The following is an 18,859-nucleotide window of genomic DNA, read 5'->3' on the forward strand; positions in this document are numbered from 1 at the left end:
TGGTTAGCATCTCATCTATTGTTCTGTTTTCGTATCATGCATAGTCAATATGATAATTTTTATTACTGTTCACCAGTTTTGCAGATACAGTTTCTTAATGGGTGTTTCTCTTATTTATTTATGCAGAGATCATCTCACAATGACGTAGGATTTGTCATTGTATCACCGTGAAACTCCATAGCTCATATACACATACTCATAGAATATATAGGTTTGGTTTTACAAGGATATGGCAGCTGGTCGGCCATGGACTACCTGAAGTAATCATCCTGGCATTTGCCTGAGATTATTTAGGAAAACTCTGTGAAACCTAAATCAGGATGGGCCAGATAGCGCGAACTCTATCCTGCTAAATATGGGATCAGTGTCTCAACAAGTGCACTGCCCCATTCAGTTGGTCCCTCTTGTACAATGTTCTTTTAACCACACACAATTTGTACCGGATAACTAACAATATGAAACATGGTGTTGCACTGCAGCTAGTGTAGTGTATTTTCATTTTTAAAATAGTTAAACAAAGCCATGGTAATAATTATCCATCAAAATATGATGGCAAACATGCAGATTCTCCTCCAACAAACTTAAAATGACCACTTCGGCATCACATTTTCCCCCTTATTATCAAGCATCCTTCTGTATATAACACACTCATTTATAAAACCACCTGGGCTATTCAGTATATTTGTCTCAATGGCATATTTGTGCCTTTTGTTTTGGATATACACTGTCTGAGAAAAAAAAGAAAAAGTGAAACACTGGAAGACATGGTCAGATGTCAGTGTAATGTCATACACCTTCACACCATTGGTGGGTTTGTAATTGATTCGAGTTGCAATTTTCTGTGATGGATAGAACAGTCATCAAAGTGCATTAGTGGTGTTTATTTGTTTGTTCGCTGTCCATGAACAATCAGTTTTTGGACATTGTTATAGACTTTAGTTCACATATACAAAGGTTTAGCTAACATACATAAGTGCACTTGCTGATTTAAATAATGAAAGTCATAAATTTTTGTTGTTGCAAAAACAAACTTATGCTATATACACTGTTTTACAGAGAGATATTACAACTCGAAATATAAATGTGTATATTGACATAGTGTGTGAAGATCAGATATTTTGTTGTTGATGCAAAAAACAAAGATTAGATTAGATTAGTACTTGTTCCATAGATCATGACTACGCACTTCATAATGATGTGGAACGTATCAGGTTAATAAAAGGGGTGTATCCAAGATATTACATTACACAAAGTATTACATGACACTTAATATTTTTAATTTTTTTTTGTGGGGGGTGGGGAAATTACCCACTTACTACACTACTGGCCATTAAAATTGCTACACCACGAAGATGACGTGCTACAGATGCGAAATTTAACCGACGGGAAGAAGATGCTGTGATATGCAAATGACTAGCTTTTCAGAGCATTCACACAAGGTTGGCACTGGTGGCAACACCTACAATGTGCTGACATGAGAAAAGTTTCCAACTGATTTCTCATACACAAACAGCAGTTGACCAGCATTGCCTGGTGAAACGTTGTTGTGATGCCTCGTATAAGGAGGAGAAATGCGTACATCATGTTTACGACTTTGATAAAGGTCGGATTGTAGCCTATCGCGATTGTGGTTTATCGTATCGCGACATTGCTGCTTGCGTTGGTTGAGATCCAATGACTGTTGGCAGAATATGGAATCGGTGGGTTCAGGAGGGTAATACGGAACGCCGTGCTGGACCCCAACGGCCTCGTATCACTAGCAGTCGATATGACGGGCATGGCTGTAACGGATCATGCAGCCATGTCTCGATCCCTGAGTCAACAGATGGGGACGTTTGCAAGACAACAACCATCTGCACGAACGGTTAGACAATGTTTGCAGCAGCATGGACTATCAGCTCGGAGACCGTGGCTGCGGTTACCCTTGACGCTGCATTACAGACAGGAGCGCCTGCGATGGTGTACTCAACGACAAACCTGGGTGCTCGAATGGCAAAATCGTCATTTTTTTCGGATGAATCCAGGTTCTGTTTACAGCATCATAATGGTCACATCCGTGTTTGGCGACATCGCGGTGAACGCACATTGGAAGCGTGTATTTGTCATCGCCATACTGGCATATCACCCGGCGTTGATGGCATGGGGTGCCATTGGTTACACTTCTTGGTCACTTCTTGTTCGCATTGACGGCACTTTGAACAGTGGACGTTACATTTCAGACGTGTTATGACCCGTGGCTCTACCCTTCATTTGATCCCTGCGAAACCCTACATTTCAGCAGGATAATGCATGACCGCATGTTGCAGGTCCTGTGCGGGCCTTCCTGGATACAGAAAATGTTTGACTGCTGCCCTGGCCAGCACATTTTCATGGTCTCTCACCAATTGAAAACGTCTGGTCAATGGTGGCCGAGCAACTGGCTCATCACAATACGCCAGTCACTACTCTTGATGAACTGTGGTATAGTGTTGAAGCTGCATGGTCAGCTGTACCTGTTCACGCCATCCAAACTTTGTTTGACTCAATGCCCAGGCGTATCAGGGCTGTTATTACGGCCAGAGGTGGTTGTTCTGGGTACTGATTTCTCAGGATCTATGCACCCAAATTGCGTGAAAATGTAATCACATGTCAGTTCTAGTATAATATATTTGTCCAATGAATATCTGTTTATCGTCTGCATTTCTTCTTGGTGTAGCAATTTGAATGGCCAGTAGTGTATATCCAAAAATTTATCTAATGAGTAGGAGGAGTTGCCATTCAGAAATTCTTTTAATTTCCTGTTAAATGCTATATGGCTATCTGTCAGACTTTTGATTCTATTAGGCAAATGACCAAAGACCTTTGTGGCAGTATAATTTACCCCATTCTGAGCCAAAGTTAGATTTAACCTTGAGTAGTGAAGATCATCCTTTCTCCTAGTGTTGTAGCCATGTACACTGCTATTACTTTTGAATTCGTTCCGATTGTTAATAATAAATTTCATAAGTGAATACATATATTGTGAGGCTACAGTGAAGATCCCTAGCTCTTTAAATAAGTGTCTGCAGGATGATCTTGGATGAGCTTCAGCAATTATTCTGATTACACGCTTTTGTGCAATGAACTCACTTTTACTCAATGATGAGTTACCCCAGAATATGATGCCATACGAAAGCAGAGACTGAAAATAGGCGTGGTAGGCTAATTTACTGAGATGTATATCATCAAAATTTGCAATGACCCTAATAGCATAAGTATCTGAACTCAAACGTTTCAGCAGATCTTCAGTGTGTTTTTTCCAGTTCAACCCCTCATCAATGTATACACCTAGAAATTTTGAATATTCTGCCTTAGCTACCAATTTCTGATCAAAGTCTATATTTGTTAACGGTGTCATTCCATTTACTGTGTGGAACTGTATATACTGTGTTTTGTCAAAGTTTAATGAGAGCCCATTTGCAGAGAACCTCTTAATGATTTTCTGAAAAACATTGTTTACAATTTCATCAGTTAATTCTTGTCTGTTGTGTGTAATAGCTATACTTGTATCATCGGCAAAAAGTACCAGCTTTGCATCTTCGTAAATATAGAATGGCAAGTCATTAGTATATATTAAGAACAGCAGAGGATCCAAGACCGAACCTTGTGGCACCCCATCCTTGATTGTTTCCCAGTTTGAGAAATCACCAATTTTTTTGCGTATTATGTGCACTGCTTATTTCAGCTTTCTGCACTCTTCCAGTTAGGTATGATTTAAACCATTTGAGTACTGTCCATTCATACCATAGTGCTTGAGCTTATCTAGATGTATTCCATGTTTTACACAATCAAAAGCCTTTGAGAGATCACAAAAAATCCCAATGGGTGACTTCCGGTTACTCAGAGCATTTAATATTTCATTAGTGAAAGTATATATTATGCTGTATACACTGTTTTGGAAAGGGATAGTGCAACTTGAAATCTTCTACTGAATAACAGCTTGTCTCTATTAACAAAAACTTAAGTTTATTCTTTAAGGTGTTTAAATTAGCTATCGTGTGGTCAGAAGATAGTCTGTCATAAAATATTGTTCCTATTGTGTATGGACTGCTGTCTTTTAAATGGCAATTCTGTGAAAGTTTTCCCGTCCCCATTTATTTTACCTGTGTGCATTACTGTTTGTTACATTGCATTCTGGATTTTGTTCCACAAACATTATTGCCTGCAGGATGAACATAGAGTAGGTAGTTAGTATTGTATTATTTCTGAAGATTTCTCTACAAGGTTCTCTGGTATTTACTTTAGCTACCAGTCTTACTGCCTTTTTTTGTAGTCTGAAGAGACTTTCTGTATTGACAGCTGGTGCCCCACCCCATGTCTCAATACCATACTGTTAATGTTTGGTGTTGTTACCAGGCCTGGTAAGGTGTGTAAGAGGTGCGAACATTGTCAGATGATAAGTGATCACTGTGAAGGACACGGAGGTGGTGCATACTCGTGTGAGACAGCTTTATCAGCACCTGTCGAGTCTGAAAAGGGATATCATTGTGGGTCTCCTTTTTGGCTGGCTGGTGGAATTGTACAGTATCCTGATTTATGGGTTATTCAAATGTAACAGTTGCCCAATGTTGGACTGTATAGGAATATGAGGGCATTGATACTCATCAAGGTTCTGGTTGCCAATGTATGATTACCAGAAGGGAGGATCGCCATATTGTGCACCCAGCACATTGTAACACCTTCCAATCTGTGCCTGCCATTAAAAAAAAAAAAAAAAAAAAAAAAAAAAAAAAAAAAAGGAGTAATGGACTACCTGCAACATTCTGTGTCATCCCACACCATTGATCAGAGACCAGCATCAGCGTGACTGGGGAATTATGATCACACGTGTAGGCACAACACAAATGGCTGCATTTGGAGTTTGTTTTGATTTGGAAGCATTGACTGCTGATGAACGTGTCATGCTCAGCAATGAATCACTGTTCTGCACTGCCCTGGATGACCAACATTGGGGAGTGTGGTGGTGATCTGGGGAGAGATCTTACTCTTCTAATGTTTTGGGGAGGCACAACAGTGTTACTCTTTTTGTCATGCTGTAGGGAGCCTCCAGGTACAACCTCAGATCATGGCTGATAGTGATTGAGGGAACTCTGATGCACAACAGCATGTCAAAGACACCATGGGGCCTCCTGCGTTACGTCTTGTGTGACAGTATTGTGGTGCCATTTTCCAGCAGGACTATGCTTGTCCACACATGGCACTTGTCCCTGTGAACTGTCTGCTTAATGTTGAGGCACTCCCATGGCCAGCAAGATCCCCAGATCTGCCCCCCCCTCCCCCCCCCCCCCCCCCAAATAGAATGTAGGTGGGACTAGCTTGGAAGTCAACTCCATACTAATGCCTGTTGTAGGATATCAAGGAGCAGTTAAACAGTTGTGGGCCAACTTGTCTTGGGAGAGGGTACAACACCTTTACGAAACCCTTCGTAGCTGAATCAGAGCATGCATCCAGACCAAGGGGGTGCAGCAGCATACTGATAAGTGGGCTCATACTGCATAGCATTTCATAAATTTGAATCAGTGTTGCAATCATTGAAATAACATCACGTACTGTTCCAGCCCATGAAGTTTCAGTTTGTTTCCTCCTCCCATTCTCACTGTGCCACTTCTTTTTTTCTTTTTTTTTTTCTTCTTCTTTTCCAGGAAGTGTATTTCCGAAATTGCAATCTCCACCTCGAAAGAATCATTGATACATGTAAAGATAAGTGTTTCCTTGCCAATACATCACACACATTCTGTCACTGAAGTAATATATATAGCTCATACTTTATATAGATGTTCATGGGGTTTTGCATATTCTGACTGGATTTTGAGCAAAATGGAAAGACTGTAACATGATCGCACATCTTTCTCTCCTCGTACTCTCCATTATTCCATTGTTTTCAAACAGCATATATTTCTTCCTTTATTCTTATAATTAGACAGATTCAGTGTTACCCATACATAATCAAATACCACAAAGACAAGTATTTATTCTATATAGACTGATTTCCAGTTACAAATCTTAGACTTGCCCTTTCTGTTTTTGCTCAGAAATATATTCACATTGCTGCTGTTTGTTTCAACTATAAAGTGAAGTGTGTCATCTCTAGCTAGAAGCCTAAAAAAATCTATTGGTTTATTACCAATTGGATGAATATGTAAATGATTTTGTTTTTTAAAAAGATGAAATTGTAAAGTCTCTCCTGGTTTGTTTGCTTCTGACAGCGTAAATTCTCGATCATAATCAATTTCATCATCATTGTTGTCTGTATTTTCTGCTTCTGCTTGGAAGTTCAGCTTCCATACTATCATCAATATACCAAGTTTCTGCGTTCTCAAGATTCTTGCCATCCTCCTCTTACTTTTTATTCTGAACTCATCATCATAATCTTGTCTACATTCAGTAACTGATTGACAGAAAGTTTTTCATTCTTCTTACTGTTTTTCAGACTGGAAGGTCCCAAATGCTGGTAGATTGGCCACCATTCCAAACTATGTACATCACAAACAAACACAAGAAAAAATTATTATAGGCCCAGAAATGTTGCTTGTATAAATTTGTACACAGCTGCAAAACAAGACAGAATAACACAGAATAATATACCTGTCAACACACACAGAAATGCTTATAAGCTTCAACTGCAGCAAATATGTTTAAGGCATTGTACCTGAACTAGAGAAGAGCAGGAAAGTATCCCTGTGCAGCCATCCATATTAGGATTTCTGTGGTTTTATTGGGATGGTTTCTTCGGAAAGACTATGGGCAATTTGCCTCACCATCTGAGCTTGTGCTCCATCTCTAATAATCTTCTCACTTATTGTGTCAAATACTAACCATTTTTTCCTTTTCTGTAGTACCACTCCCGCCATCTGCCCAAGATTCCCATTATGGCTGACTACTGCTCCTGCACTGAAATAAACTCTTCCTTTCTGGAACAAACTGATTGATATGAGTCACTGATTGAGCTTTGTAGACTAACATTTAGGAGGACTGAGCTTCAAACACTTATGCAGCCATACAGATGTAAGTTTTCTCTGGTTTCGCTAAATCAATTAATATGAATGCTGAGATGTTTCCTTTGATAGTTCATGGCCATTACTTTCCTAATCCTTGGCCTAGCCAAACTTCTGCTCTTTCTTGAAGGGACTAATATCCTTCCATTTTTGTTGAATAGCACCTTCAACCTACTGCTACCAGCCTGTACTGCTATATCAAAGCCACCAACCACTTCGTCCAGTGGCTCTCGATACTTCTTGTACCTCTACCAAAGGACATTGCACTTGGCAGTGCAATCTTCCTCTTATAATTATAGGTAGTCCATGTCATGACAGGAGATATGGTGCCTGGTTAATACTCACTGCAAGGAATGTAGGATGTATGTGGAAGTACAGGAGATGTGTTTCTTACCTCTACAGTGTAAGGATGGCATGGTGATAATACACTGGATTCACATTCAGGAGGGCTGGGATTCAGTTCTGAGGATGGCTATCCAGATTTGCTTTGTGTGGTTTCCTTAAATTGTTTGAGGCAAATGACAAACGATTCCATTTGGAAAAGGGCGTTGCCGACTCCCTTTCCCATCCATGTCAAATCTGTGGTTATGCACTGTCTCGAATGACCTTATCACTGATGGGACATTAAAACCCTAATATCCCTCTCCCACCCCCGTCCCCACCCCCCTCAACCCCTGCCCCAGTTTGTAAAGGAGCTGTTGAAGTAGAGGTGCTGTTGGTAATTGCTTCTTGTGATGTAAACAGTGGTTTTTGTGGAATCTTCAGTGAGGTAGAGATTGATTGAACAAAGTAACTCCATGAGCAAGGAAGAATGGATTAAATGAGTGGGAGATAATATGTTACTTCAAATAAAGCATCAACCAACAAATAAAAATCTAAAAGAGCCGTTCTAAATACGTGTGGCCCTCAAATAATTTTTCCGATGTTTGGGAGCTCCACCTTTTTGAGCAGGAACTGCCTTCAACTTCTGAGTATGTTGTACAAATCATATTTATGTCACCAGTGAGCCTGAACCAGGTGATAGTGTGAGATTATAGCTGACCAGAAAGGATTCCTCAAAACAGGAACTGGTCTGCCTAGTGCAGTACCATTAGAGTGCATGTGACAGTTCTGTAGGTTTGTTTGTTTGTGACACAGTCAAAAAAATATCCATTGTGGCTGAAAATATAATTTGTCATGGTTAAGAGGAAGGAGATTGTGGGTTAGGAGTCAGTTTGATATTGAGAGATGTAGTGTTGTATGGCAGTGAGACCATAGTCAGTGCAGTTCATTTATTTACTATGGAGATGGCATCAACAATGACACAGTATTAAGTTTTTTTGATGTACAAAAGTTGACTACAGATAATATGTTTAAATTTGTTGCCCCACAAAGACAGTGGGGTGCAGTATCTGGCAATGATGATGTGTCTCGTGTGCTTGGATTTACACTGAGATGACAAAAGTCATGATACAGTGATATGCACATATACAAGTAGCAGTAGTATCCCATACACATGATATAAAAGGGCAATGCATTGGCTGAGCTGACATTTGTGGTGATTCATATGAGAAGGTTTCCAACATGTTTATGGCTGCACAGTTGGATTTAACAGACTTTGAACATGGAATGGTAGTTGCCACTAGACATATGGGACATTTCATTTTGGAACTCATTAGGGATTTCAATATTCAGAGGTCCACAGTCTTGAGAGTGTGCCAAGAATACCAAATTGCAACCATTACCGCGGACAACACAGTGACCAACGGCCTTCACTTAATAGCTGAGAGCAGCAGCATTTGCATAGAGTTGTCAGTGCTAACAGACAAGCAACACTGCATGAAATAACCACCAAAATCAATGTGGAATGTACGACAAATGTATCTGTTAGGACAGTGCAGCGAAATTCGGTGTTAATGGGCTGTGACATCAGACGACTGATGTGAGTGCCTATGCTAATAGCATGACATCGGCTGCAGCACCTCTGCAGGGCTTGTAACCGTATCGGTTGTACCCTAGAAAACTGGAAAATGTGGCCTAGTTAGATGTGTCCCAATTTCAGTTGGTAAGAGTTGGGAGAGTTAGAGTGTGGCACAGACCCTATGAAGCCATGGACCCGAGTTGTTGACAAGGCAGTGTCCAAGCTGGTGGTGGCTCCATAATGGTGTAGGCAGTGTTTACATGGGATAGACTGGGTCCTCTGGTCCAACTGAACCGATCATTGACAGGAAATGGTTATGTTCAGCTACTTGGAGACCATTTGCTGCCATTTATGGACTTCATGTTCCCAAACAATGATGTAATTGTCACCAGGCCACAATTGTTCATGACTGGTTTGAAGAACATTCTGAATAATTTGAGCGAATGATTTGGCCACTTACATTGCACAACATAAGTCCTATCAAATGTTTATGGGACATAACTGAGAGGTCAGTTCATGCACAAAATCCTGCACTGGCAACTCTTTCACAATTATGAATGACTATAGAGGCAGCATGGCTCAGTATTTCTGCTGGGTACTTCCATCAACTTGTTGAGTCCATGCCACATCGAGTTGCTGCACTACTCTGGGCAAAAGGAAGCCTGGCATGATATTAGGAGGTATCCCATGACTTTTGTCACCTCAGTGTACTGATCTTTGATAGTATGTAGAACATAGGAGTCAGGACAGTGGTGGGAGTGAGTTGGGATAAAAACTCTGACCACTAGTTCAAGATCTGTCAATCCATACCCCCTACCAAGATGTTGTTGTTGTTGTTTTTGTCTTCAGTCTGAAGAGTAGTTGGATGCAGCTCTGCATGATACTCTATCCTGCATGGTTCTCATCATCTCTGCATAACTACTGCAACCTAAATCCATGTGGGCCTGGTTACTGTATTCATGTCTCGGTCTTCATCTACAATTTTAACTCCTCTCCCCCCCCCCCCCTCCCCTCCCCTCCACCTCACCAGACTTCCCTCCAGTACTAAGTTGATGATTCCTTGATAACTCGGAATGTCTCCTATCAACCTATGCTCTCTTTTAGTCCTTTTGTGCCACAGTTGTGTTACTCTCCAATCCTACTCACTGTATTCTCATTTGTTACGCCTTCAACTGATCTGATCTTCAGCCTTCTTCTGTAGCACCACATTTCAGAAGCTCGTATTCTGTTCCTGTGTGAACTGCTTGTTGTCCCCATTACACTTTCATACAAGACTACATTCCTGAGAAATGGCTTAAGAAAAGACTTCCCAACACTTAAATTTATGTACATGAAATGTATATGCAATTTACAAATATGATTATACATCAGCTGTACCATGTACTGGTAACATACGTAAATTTTTGCAACTGAGACTTGAATCCGGATTTCTGGCTTTGCATGAGCAGTTGCCATAACGATTTAGTCTATCTGAGGATTCCTCCGTGACCAGTCCAAACTTCCATATATCCTAGTGTCTTGTCCCATACTGCTCACACATTATGTGATTTCTGCACAGGTAGAAACAGTGTTTTGCATGTCAGTTTGCCTTTGCTTTGGCATGAAATACAGCTATTGCAGTGTCTGTATTTTCAGTGCCTGTGTAGTTTGATGTAAATGTCATTTAGACATGCATATATGTCTGAAGGAACATACATTGCTGATGATCTACAGCTCATGTATTTGCAATTTGTGAATGAATATTTCATACAACTGTAGACAGTCAGCAGTGTCTTTTTTCACATGTCTGAAGAATGTTTGCATCAAACTACACATACACTGTAAAATACGGACACTTCTATAACTGTACTTAAATTTATATTTGATATTAACAAGATTCTCTTCTTCAGAAACACTTAACTTGCCATTGCCAGTCTGCATTTTATACCCTGACATTATCCATTCCGTTCAATTGCTCATCCAAGTCCTTTGCTATCTCTGATTGATTTACAGTGTCATTGGCAAATCTCCAAGTTTGTATTTCTTCTCCCTGTATGTTAATTCTGTCTCCAAATTTTTCTTTGGTTTTCTTTACTACTTGCTCAGTATACTTATTGAATAACACTCCCTTCTCAACCATGGTTTTCATTTAATGTTCTTTGACTCTTATAACTGCAGTCTGTTTACTGTACAAGTTTTAATAATCTTTCACTTCCTGTATTTTAGCCTTACTACTGTACAATTTCAAAGAGTTTATTCCAGTTAACATCATCAAAAGCTTTCTCTTAAGTCTACAAGTGCTATAAATATAGGTTTGCCTTTCTTTAACCTCTAAGGAACTTGTCATTTACCGAGCGAGGTGGCGCAGTGGTTAGCACACTGGACTCGCATTCGGGAGGACGACGGTTCAATCCCGTCTCCGGCCGTCCTGATTTAGGTTTTCCGTGATTTCCCTAAATCGTTTCAGGCAAATGCCGGGATGGTTCCTTTGAAAGGGCACGGCCGATTTCCTTCCCAATCCTTCCCTTCCCTTTTTTCGTTAAAGTCTTCTTGCAGTGTCATGTATTCCATCTCATCTTCATCTTCATCTACATCCTCTTCCATTTCTCTAATAGTGACTCCAAGTTAATCACCATTGTATAGCCCCTCTATACAGTCATTTGACCTTTCTGCTTTTCTCACCTTTGCTTAGGACTGGTTTCCCATCTAAGCTCTTGATATTCATAAACCTGCTTTTCTTTTCTCCAAAACTGTCTTTAATTTCCTGTAGGCAGTGTATATCTTTACCCTAGTGAAATATGCTTCTAAATCCCTACATTTGTTCTCTAGCCACTCCTGCTAGTCATTTTGCACTTCCTGTCAGCCTCATTTCTTAGATATTTATATTCCTTTTCACCTGCTTCATTTGCTGCACTATATTTTATCCCTTCATCAGTTAAATTCAGTATTGAAGTATATGGACTGGACTAGCAGAATATAAATGCAGAAAACACAAGTCTGAAAACAATTTATTGGACTCACCAAAATGAAACAATAATACAATTTCGAAAAGAAGAACAGACTTGATCCCAACTGCGGATCGTCACCAGTATACAATAACAAAGAAAAGACCTGACTCTCCATGGTAAGAGATCCCAATCAACAATTATACAATGTCAGGATGTTCGTCAAGTATACCAAGTCCACGGGCAAGAGATCAGCCAGCTAAGAGAGGCATCTGGCCGTGGCTACTGGGGTGGCAGCTCTGCATATGTCCAAGTGGTGCATCGAACTCTCTTTTTCCGGCAGTGCACCGCCTTATTAAGCCCATTTGGCAGATGTATCTGTCAGAACTATTTGCGATCATGTTCCTGGCATATCAAAGTAGTTCCTGTGCTAGCTGTGACCCCTGGTGAAGCTGTTCTGCAGGTTCCGCGAATGGGTAGCGGTTCCTGGTTGCTGTTGGTGGAGACCTGGTGTTGTGTTGTGTTATGTTGTGGCTGCTGGCAAATATTTGTTTACAACACAGAAGACAAAGGTTTTTCTGGTGAATATTCGCCCTGTGATGCAGGCATTCTTTGTTGGTTGGACGTGAAGTGGGATGCTGATGCAGTAGGCTCTACAATGAATGAAGTGGGCGGCCATAGCAAATATCTCCTGTGATATCCAAGGATTTCTATCAGGCCTGCTCGCTTTACCTATTTGATCCTCTGATGCCTTCATTACTTCATCTCGTAGCCTAATGCCTTGTCTGAAATTGTCAACAGCCTCTGGCACTTTCAAATTAATTATCCAGTTCCCATCTCCTTAATTTCCTACCTTTTTTTCAAGATAGCTCTGACGATCCATGTAATGCAGATGGCAGCATTCATGAACTTGCTCTTTTCTGTCTGAAATATATTCCAGCTCACCAGTCCTGAAGACATGCATCTCATCTCACAAATGAAAACTCTTGCACTCCTAAAACTAGACCAACATGAACTGTCTTACTTATGAATTTTATATTCCTGCATTGGAATACTAATAGCCATCATGATCACAACAGCTGGGATAAAGCTTCCTCAACAATCCCTTGTAGCCACCAAACTAAGTGTTGCCAACTTGCTGTAACTGTCAAACCAATGAACTGGCTGCCCCCCCCCCCCCCCCCCCTCACCATCCCTCCTCCCCACAACTGAACCAAAACATAGTTTTCAACATATCCACAAATAACTACAGTCCTACAGCAGTTTCAGTTGCCTCTAAATACCTTAACTTCAGCCACACACCCAAATTTAGTCATGCTAGGCTTGTTTGTGATCTGCTGTCATTCCTGAGGGGCCATAAGTAGAAACTATTTTTGGTGACCCACCCAGCAGACCAGAACCATTCCAAAGCTGACTGTGAATCCTGCCTTACTTCACTTGTCTCTCTATGTGACCATTATTTAACTACACTCTCACCTGTCCGTCCCCTGATAATGTTCTAGGTATTCTTAACTTCCAACTTAGCCTCATCCTTATACCCTGGATTCCTCCTCCCACTGAGACCTACCTTGTAGCTGCAGAACATACTGCCATCTACTAACTCCTAACAGAATTATCTGGTCATGTTTACTGGTTGTAGAGGCTCTGCCACTGTCATTACAGACAACAAAGATTATCTATCAGATGCATCCACCTAAAAGCCTCGCTGCAGTTGTCCCATCCCAGATGCCCAGCATGACCTCCAATCCCTTGTCAAATCACTAAAGTCTTCCCAGAAAATGTTTCCTTAATCTGTTTTCGTCGAAGCACTCTCATCAAGCACTGTGGTGCAGTGGTTGAGATACTGGACTCAGTCTTGGGATTATTGGGGTCCTAATCTTCATCTTGCTGTTCAGATTTAGATTTTCCATGGATTTCATGAACCAGTTTGTGTGAATGCCAGAATAATTTCTTTGCAGGGGAGGGGGGGAGGGGGAGCTGAATCCCCATTCTTGCCCAGTCATTGAGTGTGGACCATCTCTAATGATCTTATCAGTGATAGGTTGCTGCCACTGATATTTTATACCTTTTATTTTTGAACATTGCAAACATTCTAGCTTTCCACATTTGCCAAGATCGTTAGTCCAGGTATAGATGCCCCATTGTGTCTGGCTATTTATACCCCACTGACTAATCTCTTAATAAAGGAAATAAATTCTGTCAATGAATGTGTGTTCAGATTGCTTTTCAGTCATTTTTTTCTGTTCAAATCACTAAAGAGAGTAGTATTTATTGCATGATTTGGCACAGATATTTTCAGATACTGCAATAAAGATCAAAAGAAATAAAAAAAAAGAAAATGTTGCAAATCCAAGTAAAGTGCAGTCTCTACTACCAGCGTATCAAATATCTGAACTTTCATCTAACAATATGAATTGACAACTGCGCACATGGAATTGAGTGAAATAGGAAAGGGAAATGGCTATAAGGTGACACTAATGAGATGTATGGTAGAATAATATTTTGTATAGTTGTATGCATAAAAAAGTAATGGTAGCACAATTGAAGCATTGTAAGAGATAAAAGAAAAGGATTCAGTCATCATTACAAATTGTTAATTAAAAAATCACAGAAGCTTGCTCATAGGATTTAAAAATTTGTCATTCACACTAAATGGTACTAAAATAGTTGTTGTATAATATTCCAGTCAAGGTAATATAATCGATTACTAACATATTTCTTATAGTGTTTCAACATAAAAGCAAACAACAAAAACCATAAATCAATCTTTTCACATAAAAGAATAAAGAATCTCATTCTACATAAAGTGCTTGGTAATAAGCACATAAGTAGCTTCACGACGATGTTTAAAAGAAATAAAAATCGAATTACAGTAACAAATAAAATTAAATGAGGCAGATCATTGTAGCACTGGGATCACGCAAATTAGGAAGACATGCTATTTACTTTCCAATTACCTAATTTATATACAACAGGACATCTTGTAGCTACAATTCAAATTACAGTTTCCTAATGTGCGTGTGTTTTATAGAAGAAATGTTTTTCTGAGGTCATACAAAATTTTCTGTTCATGTTTTGTTTGGTTGTGTGGTGCAAATTTAATGCACAAAATGTGGAGTTATGTAAGTTACATGTACATCCACAGTTCCTGTTATGAAACTAAACAATTATTGATCTAGTTGAGCTCTTTGATCGCCAGTTCCAATATTGTTGCTTAGGTAATACAGCAAAATCAGTTCTTATCATCAGTGACAAACCTGTTCAGTCATTGTGGATTCCTTGTTAGTCAGCAGCTCTACCCAGTAGCCATATTAGTCCAAAGGATTCACACTGCCTCATTATTATTGCTAAGATGGGTGATGTTGTGATACTCAGGCAGGTATGAAACCTTGTGGGAGTTGGAGAAAATTAACTGTCAGGTAATACAGATTTGGTGGCATTTTTTAAAAGGGGCATAATTCTGTGTACCATACCCCTACACATTCAGTGTCTTACATCAGTGGGAAACTATGTAATTGAAATGAAATGTTAATAACCTGCACTACATGAAATCAAAAATGCAGGCATGGTACATCTCTCTGCAGCCAGACAGACACGATGAAGCTAATCTCACCAGATTTCACATAAGCTACTCCACTTTGACTCATAGTTCATCTCTCTAGTGATAAGACCCATCAGTAGTGATACTTGTGACATACCACACTTAGTGATTCATGTTTTAGTTCATTGTATTTTGTTGTGTATCTTGTTTTGTGTGTGTCCAAGGTTTTGTTATTGTCTTGAGTGAGTGGCTAGTTTCTGTTTTTATACTATTGGTCAGCTAGCTACACTTATTTGAAACGCAGTCTTAAACCCTGTAGTTTTGTTATAGTATGTTGTTTCAACATATTGAAAGAAAATATTTTATAAATTTCTAGCTCACTTGTCCAAAAATAAATTTTTTTGGCTGCTAATAAATTTGATACTCAGTGCACTATACTCAACCAACCCATCTAGATTAAAAGTTTCTTCTTTCAGTTGATGTGATAGTTCACACCACTGTTTATTTCTTTTGAGATTAACTGTCAGGCTGCCACATAGTTTCATTGTTACTCCAATTTTCAGCTGTAATCAAATGGGCAATTTGCCTTGATTGCTGTCATCTGTAAGTCATGTTTCTAAAATCGTACACATCCTATTTTTCCCTTTTTTCCCCCCTTTGCAGGCTTCTGCTGTTGATGACCCTCAGTAATGGAAAGCTTTTCCTGACAAAACTCCTGAATATTTTATTCATTGCTTTGGTACTGCCAAAAGATATACTTTCACATAGTATTTTTGTGTTACCTTTAGGACAGGTGTATCATAACAGGTTCCTCCAACAGATACAGTGATTACGTTACCACATGGTAACAGAAAAGGTATGACATTCATCATTTTATGTGATGAAGGTGCCATAGGATGTACACAAGAAGTGTGCAAAAAAAGTTCATTTCATTGATATTTCTCAGATCATTACATATACTTTGAAATAAAATAACTTGTGAAGAGACTAATCTGTAACAGAATTACAGGCCCTCTGTGTTGAATATTTAATATGAGTGAACTCGTGGGATCTTTGTAAATAACCATTGAGGAACTGGAGAGCCTCATTTGTAATATGTGCCGAAGGGAAATGGTGCATGAGGACTCACTGGCATGCTACAAGGAGTAACTTGAATAACTAAAGTTTAGTAAGGCCTATTGTGTTTGGGCTCTGAGGCAGAATGCTTCTTACATCCATGAAAATAATGCTTTGATATAAAGATTTTAATGCCAAAGAACTAACATTCTGCTGCAATTCGTGGAAGAAAATGCAATGGCAGTAGCAGAGAGGAGGCAGCACATGGTCTAAATGCTTGCTTTACTCTTAAAATTCCATAGATATTAACAATATTCAACATTTGTGTTACCACAGTCATTCCTTGCATAATCTCTATAACATTGCTATAAAATCTTTTCAGATGCTTAGACATGTCCATCCGCAGATTGTCCAATCATCTCTGTGCCATTTCCACAAAATGGTAGGAGAAAATGTTCCTTCCAAAATACTACAATCATCTTGTAGATTGAAATGGCTTGAGAAGATTTTACTGTGGTTGATTACACAACCTGCCAGAATACAGGGAGAAATAATATGCCTCCTGAAATGTCACAAGACACCCTGTAACTGGTAACACAAGAAGATTTTGTTGCATTGACATGTCATAAAATGAACACTTAATTGAGGCACTTCCAGTTTATTTAGCTGATACAGATGCTGAAAATTCTGCTCATTCTAGAGATGAGCTTGTGGTTGTAACAATGTCATAGGACAGAATAGTTTTGGATGTGTGTGTGTTACACGAGTGATGTGATTGTGCAGCACTGTCACACATAAAGCACTTGTTTCATATCTATCTTAGTTTACTGGCTAAATTACCTATGTTAAGGCATTGAAGATAAATGATAATGCATTAAAAGATACAGAACTGATCACTAATAGATATCTGTTAAAACTTCACACACGACTTCTATCTATGTTGAGGTTCAAAGCTGAGCTCTAAGACAGCGGAAAACTGGACTTCTTTCAGTTATTTTTGTGGTCATCTTTTCCATAATACCCATAATAAGTGCCACTAGGCTAGAGTGAGCTATTGCTTTGAATGTTACACTCCTTTCTTTAATCATACATTAGTTTGGATGACATAACTGACACATGGGCAGCTGTTGAGGATGTTAGCCAGCTGTTGTCACCTTACCCCTTATACAAGTCAAAGAATCTACAAAATTGCAAAATGAGGCAAGCTAGACTTCTTTTCTACAATAGAACATGATGATTTGTTTCTTTTCTATCTTCAGGTTGTATGATGCAGCTACAAATGCTGTGATGGCACAGTATGAAATCCACCGGATCTTGTACTACAGCAGAGGAACAGTAGGAACTAAGGAGGCGCCATGTTTTGCATTTACATGGTCTCATGGAGAATCCCACGAATCAGCCATATTTCAGTGCCATGTATTTAGATGTGATATTCCAGAAGCTGTAAGAATCTATTATAAACCACATATTCTGAGTTCACCTTATATATTTTTATATTGTATAAATCAACTTTGAAAAAACATTTATAAACAGAAAATCTGTCATAGCAAAAGTGCACTATGTGGCCAAATATCTCCTCGAGACATCTATTGCTGTTTGCTGCAGATTCCAGTCTTCTAACTAAATGATGGTAGCTCTTTTTGCTTCTATTACAAGTGTTCAAGCTTCATGGAACACGTTCCTTATAGTTCTGATTTTCTGGAAGTAGAATTTGTTTTTGTTCTTCCCATAGCTTTAGTATGTGTTGCTGAATTTTTGAGTGATTTAATACCCATAGAATCTACACCAGTTCATCGCAAAAGTGTTTGCTAGGCTTTGGTGTGGGTCACTGCATAGAGCAGTTTAACAAATCATCACAATTTCTTTGAAACACAATGCAGTGGTTTTCGATTTATGCACATTATCTTTATCATGTTCACACACATACACACACACACACACACACACACACACACACACACACACACACACCCCCCTGAGTACCATGTCCATGCACTGCGACTTTCATCAATCCAGAGACCTATGATAACATTATTTGCATTATTTTAGGCAGTGTTGCACATTATTTCTTATCAATGTCTTCTGCACTACTTGATTGGGGTAAGTTATGTCACCTTTCAACAGGTCATTGTCATCTTGGCATGATGAAAGTCTTCTGCAGTAATTGACTAGAATGACCTTTATTGATTCATGTGCGAAGTTATATGTTTACTGATCAGTATCGGTTACTTACTTAGGGTTGTCAGAGCAATGATTGACTGTAGTGATTCTCTGATCTTTCACCTTTATGATGTGGCCAACAGTGGACACGGGCACAAGGAACTCCTTCAGACTCTTTCTAGAGGAATGATCAAACTTGCGGGTCCCTACCATTAGGGACTGTTTGATGAGCTCCCTCCATTAATTATGACAGAAAAAACGCTCT

General features: G+C 39.4%; 1 protein-coding gene across 1 annotated transcript in view; it reads left to right on the top strand.

The window, feature by feature from the left end:
• LOC126183840 (rab GTPase-activating protein 1-like) overlaps positions 1 to 18,859 on the top strand; it is a 157,805-nt gene that overhangs the window by 12,910 nt on the left and 126,036 nt on the right. The window contains exon 3 of the mRNA XM_049926100.1: positions 17,694 to 17,877. Coding sequence (XP_049782057.1) covers positions 17,694 to 17,877 — 184 coding nt within the window. The remainder of the gene's footprint in view (positions 1 to 17,693; positions 17,878 to 18,859) is intronic.

This window comes from Schistocerca cancellata, chromosome 4, assembly GCF_023864275.1.
Source record: "Schistocerca cancellata isolate TAMUIC-IGC-003103 chromosome 4, iqSchCanc2.1, whole genome shotgun sequence".
Lineage (NCBI taxonomy): Eukaryota > Metazoa > Arthropoda > Insecta > Orthoptera > Acrididae > Schistocerca > Schistocerca cancellata.